At 38.5% G+C, this 17,823-nt stretch overlaps 1 protein-coding gene across 1 annotated transcript in view; it reads right to left on the bottom strand.

The window, feature by feature from the left end:
* Positions 1-17,823, bottom strand: part of PATJ (PATJ crumbs cell polarity complex component) — a 368,834-nt gene that overhangs the window by 328,771 nt on the left and 22,240 nt on the right. The window contains 2 exon segments of the mRNA XM_043575139.1: positions 11,523-11,651; positions 14,431-14,626. Of these exon segments, the coding sequence (XP_043431074.1) occupies positions 11,523-11,651; positions 14,431-14,626 (325 nt within the window).

Raw genomic sequence — 17,823 nt, 5'->3', positions numbered from 1 at the left:
ACTGAGGTCAGCAGTGCATTTACTCGGAGCCAATGGGAAAGGAAGTCACTGAAGTGTTCTGAAAGAGAAGTGACATTATCTGACTTACTTTTAACAAGATCCTCAATCTTCTGTGCTGAAAATAGACTACAGGAGAGGAAGCAACAGAAGCAGAGATACCAGTTAGTAGACTAAAGCAGTAATGTAGAGATAGTGGTAGCCTACAGACTGGGTTAGCAGTTGGAGTGTTGAGAAGTGAGATCCTACATGTATTCTTAATGAACTTTCAACAGACCCTACTGATAGTTTCTACAGGAGGTGTGAGGGGACAAAAGGACTTAAAGCTCCAAAGTTTTAGCCTAAGCAACTGAAAAGACAGAGCTGCTATTAATGGAGATAGAGGACTACAGAGCAATGGATGGGTGGGAGTAGGAATGAGGAGTTTTGGAGATAGCCAGTCTGAGATTCTATTAGACATGCAAGTGAAAATGTCAAATATGCAGCTGGATATACAAATTTGGAGTTCAGGAGAAAAGTCCAGACCACAGAGTTAAATTTAGGAGTCATTAGCATATATAAAGTCAGGATTCTGGATGAATTTAAAGCAAGGATATGTGATGTTCCATTTCTTTTATTTTTTTATTTTTTTTTTTAATGTTTATTTTTGAGGGACGTCTGGGTGGCTCAGTCAGTTAAGCATCTGACTTCGGCTCAGGTCATGATCTCGCTCAGGTCATGATATCACGGTTTGTGAGTTCGAACCCCACATCGGGCTCTGTGCTGACAGCTTGGAACTTGGAGCTTGCTTCGGATTCTGTGTCTTCCCCTCTCTCTGCCCCCTCCCATGCTCATGCTCTGTCTTTCAATAATAAATAAAAGTTAAAAAAAAAAAGAAAGAGAAAAAATGTTTTTATTATTTTTTTAAATTTATTTATTTTTGAGAGACAGAGAGACACAGAGCACAAGCAGGGGAGAGGCAGAGAGAGAGGGAGACACAGAATCGGAAGCAGGCTCCAGGCTCCGAGCTGTCAGCACAGAGCCTGACGCGGGGCTTGAACTCACAGACCGTGAGATCATGTCCTGAGCTGCAGTCAGACACTTAACCAACTGAGCCACCCAGGTGCCCCGACAAAATAAATGTTTAAAAAAATAAAGTAAAATGTTTATTTTTGAGAGCATGCACACACACGCACACCAGTGGGGGAGGGGCAGAGAGAGAGGGAGACAGAAGATCCGAAGCAGGCTCTGTGCCAATAGCAGAGAGCCCTATGTGGGGCTTGAACTCATGAACCTAAAGATCATGACCTGAATCACAGTCACACGCTTATCTGACTGAGCTACCCAGAAGCCCCTGTGACATTCTATTTCTTAAACTAAGCGATATGTACATCAGTGATTATTTCATTACTTAAAACGTGCACAGCCATCAAACATACTTCCTATGTACATTTTTCTATGTGTGTATCTCATGCACAGAAAAGTTTAAAACAATAAAAAAGCACATCAGTTCAAAATGTTTAACATTTCCATTCTACCTCCAACTGTGAAATTCTTGAAACAGCAGACCCATCTGCATTTTGTTTCATTGGAAATTTTGAATTCTCTTTACTTATCTTTACTATATTAAAGATACCAAAATTTAACACATAGCTGGTTACAAAAAATTATAACTGCAAAATACCTTACAGGTCGAAAATCACTTTTCATATATCATCTCATTCAGAGAGGGACAACTTTATAATTTTTAAAGTTTATTTTATTTTGAGAGAAACAGAGACAGTACAAGTGGGACAGGAACAGGGAGAGACAGTCCCAAGCAGGCTCTGCACTGATGGTGCAGACTGATGTGGGGCTTGAACCCATGAACCGTGAGATCATGAGCCAACGCCAAGGGGCAGATGCTTAACCGACTGGGCCACCCAAGAGCCCCTGAGGAGGACAACTTTAAAGATGAACAAATGGAGATTCAGAAAGGTTGACTGACTTGACCAAGGTCATAAAGCTAATAAGAGAACCTAGGTTCAACCCAAGCTGTCCCAGTGAAGACCAGTTCTCATTAGTCCTTTATCTTGCACTTCAATATCTTCAAAGTGACACTAGTAGATCAATTTACTGTTTTCCTGTTCTCCAAGAAACTGTAACTGTCAAAAAGCTTCAGTGAAATGAAGATGAAAAGTAGGTATTTTGCAACTGGGAGAGAAAGACAGCCTGAGAATAGAGCAATGACCACCAGGCTTGTGCAGTACTAGGCTTCATATTCCTGGCTCCAGAAGGCACTATCTGTAAGGTATCGGTGAAATTCAGAAGAAAAAAGTAAAAAACAAAACAAAAAAAATCTTAAGACTAAAAAGTCTATTCCCCATCCTTCCTTTTCTCCAATTTTGCAGAAACTTGGATGAAGGTATTAGATCAAAAGAATGAGTTGGGACGCCTGGGTGGCTCAGTCGTTAAGCATCTGACTTCGGCTCAGGTCATGATCTCATGGTTTGTGAGTTTGAGCCACGCGTGGGTCTCTGTGCTGACATCTCAGAGCCTGGAGCCTCCCTCGGATTCTGTGTCTCCCTCTCTCTCTGCCCCTCCCCCACTTGTGCTCTGTCTCTATCAAAAATAAATAAATGTAAAAAAAAAAAAAAAAAAAGAATGAGTAAAAAGCTATGGGCTTTGTTTTGAAGTCTGGAAAAGGCCCTAGAAGCAAATGGAAAAGGAGAAGAGGAGGAAAACAGAAACGCAATTCAATTTAGAAACTCAGAAAAAAAGAAGATGCAAAGAGCAAAAAAGAATTGGTGGATTTCTGGGGCGCCTGGGTGGCTCAGTTGGTTAGGTGTCCGACATTGGCTCGGGTCATGATCTCACAGTTTGTGGGTTTGAGCCCCATGTTGGGCTCTGTGCTGACAGCCCAGAGCCTGGAGCCTGCTTCAGATTCTGTCTCGCTCTCACTGTCTCTCTCCCCTGCTCATACTCTATCTTGCTCTCTCTCAAAAACAAAAACAAAACAAAAATTAAAAGAAATGGTGGATTTCTACTTTAAGCACTGGTAATTTTGATATTCTATCAATGTAACAACTTGAGAGAAAGCAAGTACTCAAGAAGTCAGTGCTTATGATGAAAAACAAGGGTGAGGGGCGCCTGGGTGGCGCAGTCGGTTAAGCGTCCGACTTCAGCCAGGTCACGATCTCGCGGTCCGTGAGTTCGAGCCCCGCGTCAGGCTCTGGGCTGATGGCTCGGAGCCTGGAGCCTGTTTCCGATTCTGTGTCTCCCTCTCTCTCTGCCCCTCCCCCGTTCATGCTCTGTCTCTCTCTGTCCCAAAAATAAATAAACGTTGAAAAAAAAATTTTTTTTAAAAGAAAAACAAGGGTGAAGCAGCCTCTGTAAATCAAACCATCCTTGAACAAAATTCTGGCTGGGCCAAAGAATAAAGAATTTGTCCAATAAGTGTTTTCATATTTGGCTAAAGAAGGGCACTTCACCATAAGTACATATTTAGTTACTTCCTTAGGCACTATTTTTTTTCCCTATTTTACCTCAATTCAATTTAAAATGATGTAGATAATTTGCATCTGTCACTGAAAGTCAAACATTTTCTTCTTCCAGAAAAACAGGTGTTCTAAGGAATTCATAAGCGCAAAAACAATCATCAGTCAGATTGATAGGAAAGACACCAAAATGACAGCTACCTTGTTTAAGTCCTGAAGCTCTAAGCATTACATTTTACTGATATTTTCTGATCAACATTCTCCTTCCATAACCTGTCTACTGTGCAAAGAAAAAAAAGGCATAGAATCCTTTCTTTTAACAGAAATCATAAATCAGTGATAGCCAATAAATAGCTATGCCAACATTCAAAGACAGGGTGTTGGGGCGCCTGGCTGGCTCAGTGAGTGGAGTGTGTGACTCTTGATCTAGGGGTTGTGAGTTCAAGCTCCACATTTGGTGTGGACATTACTTTAAAAATAAAAATACACAGAGCATGCTAATCAAACATTCAAGTATAAAAATTTATTAACCCATGGGTTCTTTCACAAGAGAAAAATAATTATGCATATAGGCTAAATAGTATGGAAGGCACAAAAATTAAAACAGCTGATCTACTTTCTCTTTCTCAAAAATAAATAAACTTAAAAAAAAAGGGGGGGAGGGCAGAGGTGCCTGGATGGCTCAGTCAGTTAAGTGTCCAACTCTTGATCTCAACTTAGGTCATGATCTCACAATCGTGAGAAGGAACCCCACATCGGGCTTAGCGCAGAGACTGGAGCCTGCATGGGATTCTCTCGCTCTCTCAAAATTAAATTAAAAATAATGATAACAGCTGATGTAATAGGGTACCACAGATTATTGTGAAAGCATTAAAAGTATCACTTATTCCAAGTTAGCAATTATAGGCTAAAAAAATATATTTCTTTGCATCTTAAGTTCTCTGATAGGCAGACTGGATGAGGGGTATCTGGCTGGCTCAGTCAGTAAAGCACGTGACATTCATTCGTTCATTTAGAAAGAGAGAGAGCCTGTGCACAAGCCAGGGAAGGGCACAGAGAGAGGGAGACAGAATCCCAAGCAGGCTGCACTCTGTCAGTGCAGAGCCTATGTGGTGCTTGAACTCACATACTGTGGGATCATGACCTGAGCCAAAATCAAGAGCCAGACATTTAACCAAGTGAGCCACCCAGGCACCCTGAGCATGTGACTCTTGATCTCAGGGTTGTGAGTTCAAGCCCCACATTGGACACGGAGCCTACTTAAAAAAATAATAATAAATTTAAAAACTTTTAAATATATTATAATAAAATAAAAATATTTGAATACCTAAAGGAATTCAAGCTTTAAAATAAAAGCTATAAAATAAATAAATTTGTTTTTTTTTAAACTAAAAACAGAAAATAAAATTATTACTAGCTTCAATGCCAGGCCAATTCTATCACTGGTCTTTAATCAAAAGACAACCTAACACTGGCAGAAAACAGCGACTTTATAAAATAAACACTCTTTTCCTTAAGGAATTAAAGGAAGATAATACATCTAAGTATATCTACCCTATTCTACTCAAATTCTCACAGCCCTCATCAAATATTTAAGGATAAGGAAAATATCTGTTTATAGACTCAAAGCAAAATTTCTTGGGAATAACCAACTATTCAATGGCCTCAAGCTGAGCCTCACTTATTCTAGGCTGAAAATTCCTCATTGTACACACCCACCCTCCAATCCTTGCTTGGTTACATTCTTTCTTAGTATGAAAGATTACTGGAGAGCTAATGTGACTCATAATTGCCTAACTCCAAAATGTCAATAATTCGTGAAAACTTTTAAATAGGTTGCTTTGCTATAGTTACCTTCTAGAGAAAACAGGATAAACTCAGTGTACCTGATTTCCCTAGAATTTCTCCAGACCACAAGAAAGATACTTATGTAAAATGAAGTTTTACACTACCCATTTTTAATTCAAAACAAAAACAAAAACAAAAGTTCTAACTGCTGAAAAATTTTGAAACTTTTGTCATAGCTGAACGGAATTCTCAAAAGATGTATGTTTCAGGTACTGTGAATTTTGGAGACTGAGGATTACCAGTTGGTTTATAGGTAGGTCTATAGGTTTATAGATTATAGATTTATAACATAGATTGTAAGTCTTTAACTCCCCTTACACAATACAATTTTCCTATCCATGGAATTGGCCCTGATTACATTAAATGATTGGTCATTGTAATTAAATCTCAGTAAGTGTTTCTTAAAAAGCTCACATAAATCAATAGTTTTTTCATTTACTTTATACTATTAGAGGCAGTAGACAGCAGAAGGACAAGGACCAGCTTAGGAGTCAGACACACCCAAGTTCAAATCCTGGCTCTACTTCGATCAAACTGTATGACCAAACGTCAGTTACTTATTCTACCGAAATCTCAGATCCTTCTTAAGCAAAATGAGAATAAATCCCTCTCTGAGTTGTGGGCATTATACTCAATACTATATGTAAAGTCTTTAGCTTAATGTCTTGCTTATAGCAAATCATCAATTGCTTCTGATCAATTGCTTTCTGATGACCCTTTATGCTGCAGTGACCTCAGTTAGGTGTTTTTTTGCCACACTCCCTCAACTGTACCCACCTTTTAACTGTGTATTATCTGTACACACAAAAGGAAACACTAAAGAGCTATTTCATAAAAATCTTTTAAATAATATGGACTTCTTTTTCTAACTTTCTATTATCTCATCTTATATTCTTTGAAGAAAGTAATATTAATTAACCCCACTAGCTGAACGTAGGTATCACTTTATGATCAATCTTGATCACACTTAAACTAATGACCCAAGACATCTGTATTCCCTTACCATAAAGATTGCAATAGTCAAGAGTGAACATTAGTATTCAAAACAGGAGTACATTTTAATTAAAGGCAATAACTCCCTTTAATTCTTTTAAAGCTATGATCAGGCTGGGGCACCTGGATGGCTCAGTTGGTTAAGCATCTGACTTTGGTTCAGGTCATGATCTCACAGCTTATGGGTTCAAGCCCTGCGTCGGGCTCTGTGCTGACCGCTCAGAGCCTGGAGCCTGCTTCAGATTCTGTATCTCCCTCTCTCTCTGCCCTCCCCTGTTCGTGCTTGTGTCTCAATCTCTCTCAAATAAATAAATAAACATTAAAAAAAAAATTTACAGCTATGTTCAGGCTACATGAGCAAAAACTTGTAAAGGTTTAGCAACAACACACAGAATCTGTTGAAGAGATTTTATCTGCCATTAGCCGAGGTGAGAAGAGAGAGGGGATGTCTCTGTCCCCTATGATCAGACTTCACCATATTCCCTACAGGAAAAAGCCAATTGTTCTGTTGCTTCTAGAGCTGGCTATTTCCTGATAAGCTTAGACCAACTCTGGACAAGTATACATCAGAAAAAGAAAAACATTAGGATGAACTTTAGATAAATAGATTTAAGCAGTAAAAGACAGGCTTCAGAGTCAGATAGATGTGGGCTCAATCCTGACTTTGTCATTTCCTAGTTGAGTAGCCTTGGGCAATTTCTTAACAGCTTTCAAATCTATAATTTGAAAATAAAATTTATGACTGTTTCAAGGATTACATGAGAATAATATATATTAGGTAGATAACAATGTCTGGTATAAATAAACACTTGCTTCTCCATCATGACTGATGGGCATACCACAACCCCCTCCCTAATGACCTGAAATAGTGACAATCCCTTCCAGTAAAGGCTAAATATCAGACCTGGGCCTTTCCCAACAGTGTCTCAAAGGGATTAATTTGGGAAACTGCACATCATATTCTCCTTGTGACAATTCTTAATGCACATTAGGATATTAAAAGCTCAGAAAATTCTTACAGTAAAAAAGTCTATTTGATTTTATTTAACTTGGTGTTTTCTAAATTTATCTGACCCTTTGTTTTTCACAGTAACTACTCCACTTTGCATCTTGAAAAATGCTACTCCAGCAAACAAGCCTATGAAAATTGCTAAAGTGGGGGGGGGTGTTGGGGAGGAAATGTGGAAAATGATATCAAAATATTCCACAATACTTCATCCTTTTCCAGGTTACAAAAAATTTCCAAAAACCCTTAAAGAATATGTTTTCTGCCCCAAATGTGTTTTGAAGGCCCATAAAATGACCATTTTCAACCCTTTTGGTCTCAGAAATGCTTCACACTCTTAAAAATTATTAAGGATGCAGAAATGGGGATTACAAAGAAGCACAGGAAACTTCTGTGGGTGATGGATATGTTCATTTTCTTGAAGAAACAGATGGTATGATGGTTAAATTTTATGTATCACCTTGGCTAGGCGATGGTACCTAGTTTGTTTTTTTTTTGGTGAAACACTAATCTAGATGTTACTGTGAAAGTATTTTGTGGATATGATTAATATCTATAACTGGCTGACTTTAAGAACATTACTCTTGATAACAAGGGGGGAGGGTTGCACCATCAAATCAGTTGAAGACTTTAAGAGCAGAAACAGATTTCCTAGAGAAAAAGGAATTCTGCCTTAAGACTCTAACAGAAATCCTGCCTGAGTTTCCTAAGAAATCTTACTAACTGACCCTACAAATTTCCAAGTCCAGACCATGACATCAACTCCTGCCTGAGTTTCCAGCCTGCTGGACTGCCCTACACACTTTAAACTTGCCAGTAAACATATTTCAAATTTAGTTTTTTTAATTATTATTATTTGGGGGGGGCACCTGGGTGGCTCAGTCGGTTAAGCTTCTGACTTCAGTTCAGGTCATGATCTCACAATTGGTGAGTTCAAGCCCCTATCAGCACAAAGCCTGCTTCAGATCCTCTGTCCCCCCTCTCTCTTTGCCCCTCCCCTGCTCGTGCTCTCTCTCAAAAATAAACATTAAAAAAACAAAACCTTTTAAAAATTATTAATTTTTATTTGAGAGAGAGAGAGAGGGCAGAGGGAAAGAGAATCTCAAGCAGGGTCCACACTCAGTGTAGAGCCTGACATGAGGCTCGATCCCACGCCCCTGGGATCATGACCTGAGGCGAAATCAAGAGTCAGAGGCTCAACTGACTGAGCCACCGAAGCACCCCATCAAATTTATTAAACTGTATACTTTGCATATGTGTAGTTTATTATGTCAATTATATCTCAAAAATTACTGAGAATCTCAAAGCACTTTTATTTATGTGGTTCTTTTTGTTGATATCTACTGAATTAGAAAATAGCAGAGAAGGGGTATCTGGGTGGCTCAGTCAGTTAAGCATCCAACTTCAGTTCAGGTCATGATCTCAGTTTGTGGGTTCAAGCCCTGCTTTAGGCTCTGTGCTGACAGCTCAGAGCCTGAAGCCTGCTTCTGTGTTTCCCTCTCTGTCCCTCCCCTGCCTGCACTCTGTCTTTCTCTCTCTCAAAAATAAATATTAAAAAAAAAAAACAAAAAGAAAAGAGAAATTCTTAAAGTATTTAATACATGTAATATATTAATATATATTTTATCTATTGATGTATACACTTTTTAGTTTGAAAATAAAAGCTATATTTTCTAAAACAAAATGGTGAGAAGAGTGGTAGTTTTAAATATTTTTGGAAATCTCTTTAATATCTGGCTTAAAAGAAGACAACTGGATTTTCACATCTGCTTTAGCATTCAATATGTTGCAATATGTTGCTTGGCTGAAGTATATAAAGAAAATCTGGCCTCCATAAAATACATGGTTAGAACACATATTTATAGTATTTAATAGCTCTTCAGGCCCATTCTTTGATAACACACCAAAATTTGACAAGTTGTAGTTTCTTAAAGCTCAGTGGCAATGTAGCATCTGCAACTACACCAACAAACTTTCAAATACTGATTCATTAAAATCTATTACTCAATTTTGAATTCTGAATGGACCTTTCACCTATACATTGTCCTATCACACGTTGGTCTTCAGAAAATATTGATCTACAGACTCATGCAGATGTTCCAAATGTTGACATACTTCATTATATAATATTTTAAAAATCGTATTAATATCAGCAATAATATAATCAGAAAAGTCTAAATATGGGGAAATTTCAACTTCTGGTAAGACACAACTTTTCCAGAGTTCTAACTTTTGCTTGAAAGTTCAAATTTTATCATCACCAACAAATGTCAGTCGTTTTTCTTGAAGTGACAAGCTTCCTTCATCCATTTTCAAAGAAATGTCTGCCAAGTTCCCAAATCTGAATAACCATAATTTTTCCTTCAATTATTTTTTCAAAAATAAAAATGATTTTTCTGATTTGTGGTTGCCAGAAAGGGGGGCGGGGGGAGGGAGGGCGTAGGTGGGCAAAATGTATGAAACTGGTCAAAAGTTACAAACCTCCAGTTATAAAATAAGTAAGTCACTGGGATATAACGTACAGGATGGTGACTGTAGTTAACAGTACTGTACTGTATATATGAAAGTTGCTAAGAGTAGATCTTAAAAGTTCTCATCACAAGAAAAAAAAAACTGTAATATGTGTGGTGATGGAGGTTAACTAGACGACTGGTGATCATTTCACGGTATTAACAAACATCGAATCATGTACAGCTGAAACTAACACTGTATATCACCATATTGCAAAAAAGATTTTTGACTGAAGGGCACCTGGGTGGCTCAGTCGGTTAAGCATCTGACTTCGGCCCAGGTCATGATCTCATGGTTTGTGGGTTCAAGCCCCACATGGGGCTCTGTGCTGACAAAGCCTGCTTTGGATTCTGTGTCTCCCTCTCTCTCTGCCCCTCCCCTGCTCACATTCTCTCTCTCAAAAATTAAAATAAACATTAAACATTTAAAAAAAAATTATTTTGAATGAGAGCACAAAACTTAAGAATTTTAAAAATCGTTAGTGTTTTCTGTATAAAAAAGCAGCTAGTTTGTCTCACAAATATTTGTCTCAAAACCACCATCCAAATTCAGTATGTGACAGGAGTGCTGTTTTGTCACACATGCACTTCAATGTCAAAATTGACTAAAAAAACAATACTCTTTGTTGCACTTCCTGTAGTAAGACTTTTTTTTTTTTTTTTCTTTTTCATTGCAACCACACAGTGGAGAAGATTGCAGTGACCACTGGCACGGTTTGGTGCCATTTGCCTGTCTTGATCCCAAGGATCCCCTTCAAGAGTCTCAGGGACCCCCACAGAATAAACCCTGAGAGCTGCTTCTCTAAATACTGTGGAAGGGAGAAGAACCTTGAATAGAAATGTAGCGCTAAGGAAATTGCCTCAAAGCTGCATTTGCATAGCAGGTTCCTCTTTACTTACACTTATTAGAAGGGATAAATGTATAGGTAACTGAATATCAATCAGTGAAATTTACATACTATTCTGATTATCACAGTCTACATACTATGGGCTCATCATTAAGTGGTGTCATAGCCAAATTTCTAGAGTACATTCTAAAAACTGAATGTAATGTATAACATTTTCTTCAATGTAAAACTAAGCAGAAATAGTTAATAAGTTTTAAAATGGCCCACTTTCAGGGACACCTGACTGGCTTAGTCAGTGGAACAGATGACTCTTAATCTTGGGGTTATGAGTTCAAGGCCCACGTTGGGCAAGGAGCCTACTTAAAAAAAAAAAAAAAAGGGCTCACTTTCAGTTTAAAAACTGCTAAATAATGAAGTGTAGTCATTTGACTTATGATGCCAGAAAATCATAATCAAGTAAAATTTACCACATACAATATTTGGACAAATGTTTACAATCACTGTACCTTCTGAGTTTAACATTTAGGCCCCTGAAAGATACGCTGGGAGAGAATACAAATATTCAAAATACAATACCTATTAACAATTATTCAACAAAAATACTGTTCTCTGATGGAATCAGGAAGACTGTCAACAACAGAACCTCCCCCTCCACCAAAAAAAAGAAACCTGACTTAGGAACTGTTCAAAGCCAAGTTGAGTGTGTATTAACATTTATGGGGGGGAGGGGGATAAACATTTTTAGCAACACTTCATTTCTATTTATGGAATCATATATCCTAGTAACCCATGTTATAAAATTACATTTCAAACCATACATTTTAAACTGTATAATACCAAAGCGAAAATAAATAAGTCAACTTACTCGATCCGCTAATCCTCCAGGAACTATTGTCCTCACAACCACACCACTCGATTTTCCTCCAACTATTCCAAAACCTAATCCAGAGCCATCATTAATGAGCTCAACATCTTCAATATGGCCCCAATGAACCTACAAATTAATAGCAAATAAAAGCCACAGTGTTAGCGAGACATAGATGGTTAGCTTCCCGATAATTACTGAAGTAACAGATATACCACAAATTGAACATTCATACAAGTAATTAAGGCAACTCTCTAAAGGCTAGGAGATAAAGATGATCATATGGTCCCTGCTCTTGAGAATCTTATAATCCAGTAGAGAGATAATCTAAAACACAAATAATTAAAATGGGAAAGAATATCGAATCTAACAGGATAGAGACATGTAGCTCTAAGAGGACAGAGACATGTCTCATTCTCTAGTCTATACCCAATATCTAGAACAATGCCCAGCCCACAGGAGGAACCAATAAATATATGTCTACCTGAACTGAAAGAGAACCTCAAATATTATAAAGGTTGGCAGGGGAAAGATAGGGGAGGGAGAGACAGGAGGTCAAATCCAATGAAGAATTACAGAAACCTTCAAGAAAAAGGTAGCATTTTAATTGCACTATGGAGAAAAAATACATTGAAGCAAAAGGGAAATGTAAGAGCAAAGATGGACCAGGTAACAGAATGAGTCAAAGATGTGGTCAAAAGATTGGATTTAGTTGGGGAACCTGGGTGGCTCAGTTGGTTGGGTGGCTGACTCTTGATTTCGGCTCAAGTCACAAGGTTCATGAGACTGAGCCTCGTATTGGGCTCTGTGCTGCTAGCACAGAGCCTGCTTGGGATTCTCTGTCTGTCTCTCTCTCTCTCTCTCTCTCTCTCTCTCTCTCTCTCTGTCCCTCCCCCAGCACATGCTCTCTCTCCCTGAAAATAAAACAAAACATTTTAGAACAAGATTGGATTGGGGCGCGTGGGTGGCTCAGTTGGTTGAGCTTCCGACTTCAGCTCAGGTCATGATCTCATGGTCCGTGAGTTCAAGCCCCACGTCAGCTGTGCTGACAGCTCAGAGCCTGGAGCCTGCTTTGCATTCTGTGTCTCCCTCTCTCTCTCTGCACCTCCCCCCACTCACCCTTTCTCTCTCTCAAAAATGAATACATGTTAAAAAAATTTTTTTTAAAAAGATTGGATTTACTTCACTGGATTAGCAGAAGGAATAACTGAAAGTTTTAGAAAGGGGAGCACAAGAACAAAGCAGTGATTTAGGAAGATTAATTGGGCAGCAATGTGAACAATGAAATGCTGAGAAGGACATAAAGAGACTAATTAAGCAGACTCTTATGAGGGAAAGGAAAGGTAGGCCCCCACTGAAGATGTTAGCAATAGGACTGTCCAAAACAGACTGAGAGACATACGCATTTTCCCTGTAAGTAGCAGGTTCCCACCAGAAATGTGCATTAAATTCACATAATCTAAGCAGAACCAAATCTTCCATCTCAAGTTCAGCAGGGTACACTTACTGGTTCTATTATTACACTAAGTTGGAAAGTTACTGTGCAATGTTAAAATGATCAGGAATTGGGGCGCCTAGGTGGCTCAGTCGGTTGAGCGTCTGACTTCAGCTCAAGTCATGATCTCGCAGTTGACGAGTTCGAGCCCCACGTCGGGCTCTGTGCTGACAGCTCAGAGCCTGGAGCCTGCTTCGGATTCTGTGTCTCCCTCTCTCTCTCTGCCCCTCCCCGCTCATGCTCTTTCTCTGCCTCAAAAATAAAGATAAACGTTTAAAAAAAATTTTTTTTAAATGATCAGGAATATTGGGACACTTAATAAATTCACGTCTAGAACACTACCCAGTATCTGCGGAGTAAAAAGATTTGCTAAAATACACCTGAATTAATGATCCCAGCTAATACTCGTAGAGTGTAAATTCTGTACCAAGCACCATGCTTAGCTCTTCACACGCATTCTCATTTAATCTGCACATTTAATCTCTCTGTGAAGTGGACGCTGTTACTAGTTTCAAGTAAAAGAAGAAACTGAGGTGTGGGGGAGTCAAGAAACCTGCCTGATAGGACACAGCTAGAAAGTGGAAGAACTGGACTCGAACACACCTTAGCCTGGCTCTGGCGCCCTTGTTCTTACCCACTGTGCAAAGCATTTTCCCACTTTGTACATTCTATTTATTATGTAAATTGTGCTGTATTAATATCACTGATTGCAAGAGGGAAAATGTCTACACATTAATTTGTGTTGTGACCTTGTCCTGTACCCAGATGGTCTATTTTTTCTTTTGTCCCAGTGAATGAAAATTAATCAGCTAGCACTTAGTGTTATAAGAAAATAAGATTTATTAGCCTGCATTCTGAAGATGGAGGCCAAAATCCGTAAAATGTTATAAACCAAGTTTAAAGATTTCCAAGAGACTTTTACTTTTATTCTTTTAAATTGCTCAGTAGACATGCTTACGTGAAAAGGAAAACTTCTGTAATTTTGCAGTATAAATAATCTAATCATAAACATCCCATCTAACTTACAAAAATTTTTTTCAATAATAATTTTCAATATTTTTGGAATAAAATAACTAAATCTTACTTAAGATACTTAATAGTAAATCTCTAATAAAACTCTCAGCTTAATTAAGGAACTCCCTACAGCACCAAGGAACACGAGACTCTTTCCCTCACCAAATAAGTTAAACATAATACTACAATTCATCCTCTATGTTAACTGATAATCTTAAATGAGGAGAATCATAGGATGTTGAAAAAACAGAATATCTTGTTTAATATGCTAATGCTATATTTAGAGATGATCTTTCTCAAAGTATGACAAGTAAAATGACACCTTCTAAATGTCTTTACACTTATTAAAATCAGTGGCATAATTCAAAATTGAGTTATTTTTCCAAGTTTGCAACTCACTGTTTCCAGCACAGTTGTATCAGTTAGACTGGTGGACGTACTGCTCTTCATGTGGCCTGGTTCCCTGGCCACGACCAGACGCAAAGATCCAGTGGTTTGTTGCAATAATGCAATTGCTTGCTGATGGGAAATGTTCTGATCCAGCGGTGTGTGATTAATAGCCAATATTTGGTCATTTTCCCTTAATCTTTGATCCCTTAATAAGAAAATTTTGTTGTAATATAATAGCATTAAAAAAAATCTATTCAAGTGAAGCAGTTTATTTCTTATGGCACTATTTCACTTAGTACAATTACTCAAATAATTATATAACAGAGCTCTTCAGAGTGCTTTTCAGAAAAGCACTTATTAGCTAATTAACCAATTAAGTGGTGCATCCCTGAACATGTGTGCATGCACATGTATGGATGTATGCGTGTGTCCGTGCACCCACACGCACATACACACACACACACACACACACACACACACACACACACACTTTAAAAACCATCTGGGGTGGGGGGGTGCCTGGCTGGCTCAGTTGGTAGAGCATGCAACTCTTGATGTCAGAGTCCTTAGTTCAAGCCCCACTTTGAGCGTGGAGATAGATAGATAGATGGATAGATAGACAGATAGATAGATAGATAGATAGACAGATAGATAGATAGATAGATAGATAGATAAAAACATTTGGCTAGAAAAATAAGCAAAAGCAATGTATGGAGCCCCACTACCAAGTTTTGCAAGTAAAACACTGCCCCCATTATTGCAAGAACTGTATCCTTCTGAACCCCTTCCAATCTGACTTCAACATATATCACACTGGGGTAACTATATCCTCAAATTCACCAATAACTTCCTCTCTAGCAGAGTCATCCTATCTCCATCGTCCCTTGCTTTTCTGACACTTGTCAATAATTAGGCCCCACTCTCCTTGAAAATCAGCAGACATTACTTCTAAATCTGTTATCTAAGCCCTTTTCTGTCACAATCACCAACTGCCCAACTGCTAACCAAGGTAAAAGGAAAACAAAACAAAAAAAAGAACTGTTTTTAAAAGAATTTAGCAAAACCTGGGGCGCCTGGGAGGCTTAGTCGGTTGAATGTTCGACTTTGGCTCAGGTCATGGCCTCATGGTTCGTGGGTTCAAGCCCTGCGTTGGGCTCTGTGCCAACAGCTCCGAGCCTGGAGCCTGCTTCAGATACTGTGTCTCCCTCTCTCTCTGCCCCTCCCCTTCTCACGCTCTGTCTCTTTTTTATGTTTAAATAAACAACAACAAAAAGAATTTAGCAAATCTTAAGAAAAAAATACCTCTATTATAGTTAATATTTACTAAGCACTTGTCATTTAGCCAGGTGCTGCACAAGATGTTTCACAAGCATGATCTCATTTACTCCTCACAATCACCTCTTAAAAGTACTCAGGCAGAATTTGGTAACTTCTGAGCTCAAGGACACAGTATAAACTTGGTTTGTATTCAAAGGCCTGTACATTTGGTCCCCAAGCACTCCTTCCAACTTGGCTTCCTTCCTGCATAAACCCCTTTTCCAACTATTCTGATCTATTCTTCCCCACTCAAACACGCCTGGCATTTCCCACTCTCATGTAGATGGTTCCCTGCATCTTTACTGTCCTCTGACTTACTTGGCCAAAATCAATCCACCTTCCGTGATCCAGCTGTCTGTCTGTCTCTGTCTGTCCGTCTGTCTGTCTGTCTCTCTCTCTCCCCCCCACCCTCCCCATCACTTACCTCATTATCACAATGATCTAAACCACTCATTTACCACTCACTGAGTATTCATTTATATTAAATATGCTGTAGACAGAGCTAGGTAAATCCTTTAAAATTCTAAGTTTTCTGAGGACACTCATGTTTTAGATTCTCCTGTGAAACTAGCAAGATCAGAGGAGCATGCAATTCTTGATCTCAGGGTTGTGAGTTTGAGCCCCATGTCGGGTATAGAGATTACTAAATAAATAAAAACTTAAAAAAAAGAAACTAGCAAGTTAGATATTGAAATATCTATTTTTGATGTCGAAATTTTGGACGGCTCTCATGATAAATCAGGTACCATTAAAAACGTTGCTTATATAGGAGTGCCTGGGTGGCTCAGTTGGCTGAGCGTCTGACTCTTGGTTTTGGCTCAGGTCATGACCTCACAGTTCATGAGTTCGAGCCCCAGGTCAGGTTCTGTGCTGACAGTGCAGAGCCTGTTTGGCGTTCTCTGTCTTTCTCTCCCTCTCTCTCTGCTGTGTTCTCTCTCTCTCTCAGAATAAACTTTTTAAAAAAATGTTGCTTATATGTCCTTTTATTAATATTAGGAAAGGCTTGTGTTAAGAGATAAAAATAAGATTAAAAATTGTATATGTTCCATGACCTTGTCTTTATAAAAAGAAACCATTCTAAGGTATTTCCTAGTTGTCTCAGGGTAGTCAAAGTCCTAGATGTTTGGGGGGAGGGGAAAGTAGTTTATTATATATTCTATAATTTTCTATTATATACATGTATTACTTTCATAATTTTGAAATATACATATATTAAATTGAGAATGTTGCTTGTGAACCTTTCCCAAGTCTGAAAGAAACAGTTATTTTAAAATGTGACCACTATAGGACGATACCAGATCACTTCCATTTTCCCATCTCCAATGTCCTCCTTTCTGACTTCTTCACCTAAATTCCTATTCACAGTTTGTTCGTTAAGGAAAATTTCTTAATTAATCCCAAATGAATGGATACTCTTGAGTCTTTTCAACCCTGATGTAACTGATTTTGTGTAAGTTCTTAATTTACTCACATTCAAATCTTCTATTTTCTGGAAATCAACCTATATTAATCTACCTTCCCCCTACCCAATAGACTGCCAAGACACTGAGTTTCTTTCCAGTTAGTAACTGCTCGGGGAATATACACTCAACCCCAGATAAACAAGTTGTAGAGAAGTGAAATCTCCTGGAAAATATGATTTTGATGCATTCTAAAGTTGAACAGAATTAGTTTTCCTGCTACTATAATTTAACTCCTCCATACTGTTTGTATATATTGAATTCATATTTTTCACTCAAGAGGAGACCAATTCTTGTCTCTCCATTGCAACATTTGAAAATAATGGATTCCCATTATTTTGAGAGTCAAAATAGCACAGGTAGGTCTTAGGTAAGATCCTAAAATAGCACAGTTCTATGTGGAAAGTCCTCAGGAGAAAGGAAGAACCGATCATGAATACATTTCACATGACCTAGAAAGTCATGAATAACTGACCCCCACCTCTCTCCAGTCTCTTCTCATACTGTCTTGCACTAAATTCCTACACTAGATACACAGCAGCCTCACTCCAAGAATAGGAGCTGTGTTCCATCTCTCCATAGGACTACTGTCAAGACAGTCTCTTTATTCTTCTAACACCTTCTC

The sequence above is a fragment of the Prionailurus bengalensis genome, chromosome C1 (assembly GCF_016509475.1).
Source record: "Prionailurus bengalensis isolate Pbe53 chromosome C1, Fcat_Pben_1.1_paternal_pri, whole genome shotgun sequence".
NCBI lineage: Eukaryota > Metazoa > Chordata > Mammalia > Carnivora > Felidae > Prionailurus > Prionailurus bengalensis.
The sequence above is the reverse complement of the archived record's forward strand: the minus strand, read 5'-3'. Positions and strand labels throughout refer to the sequence as shown.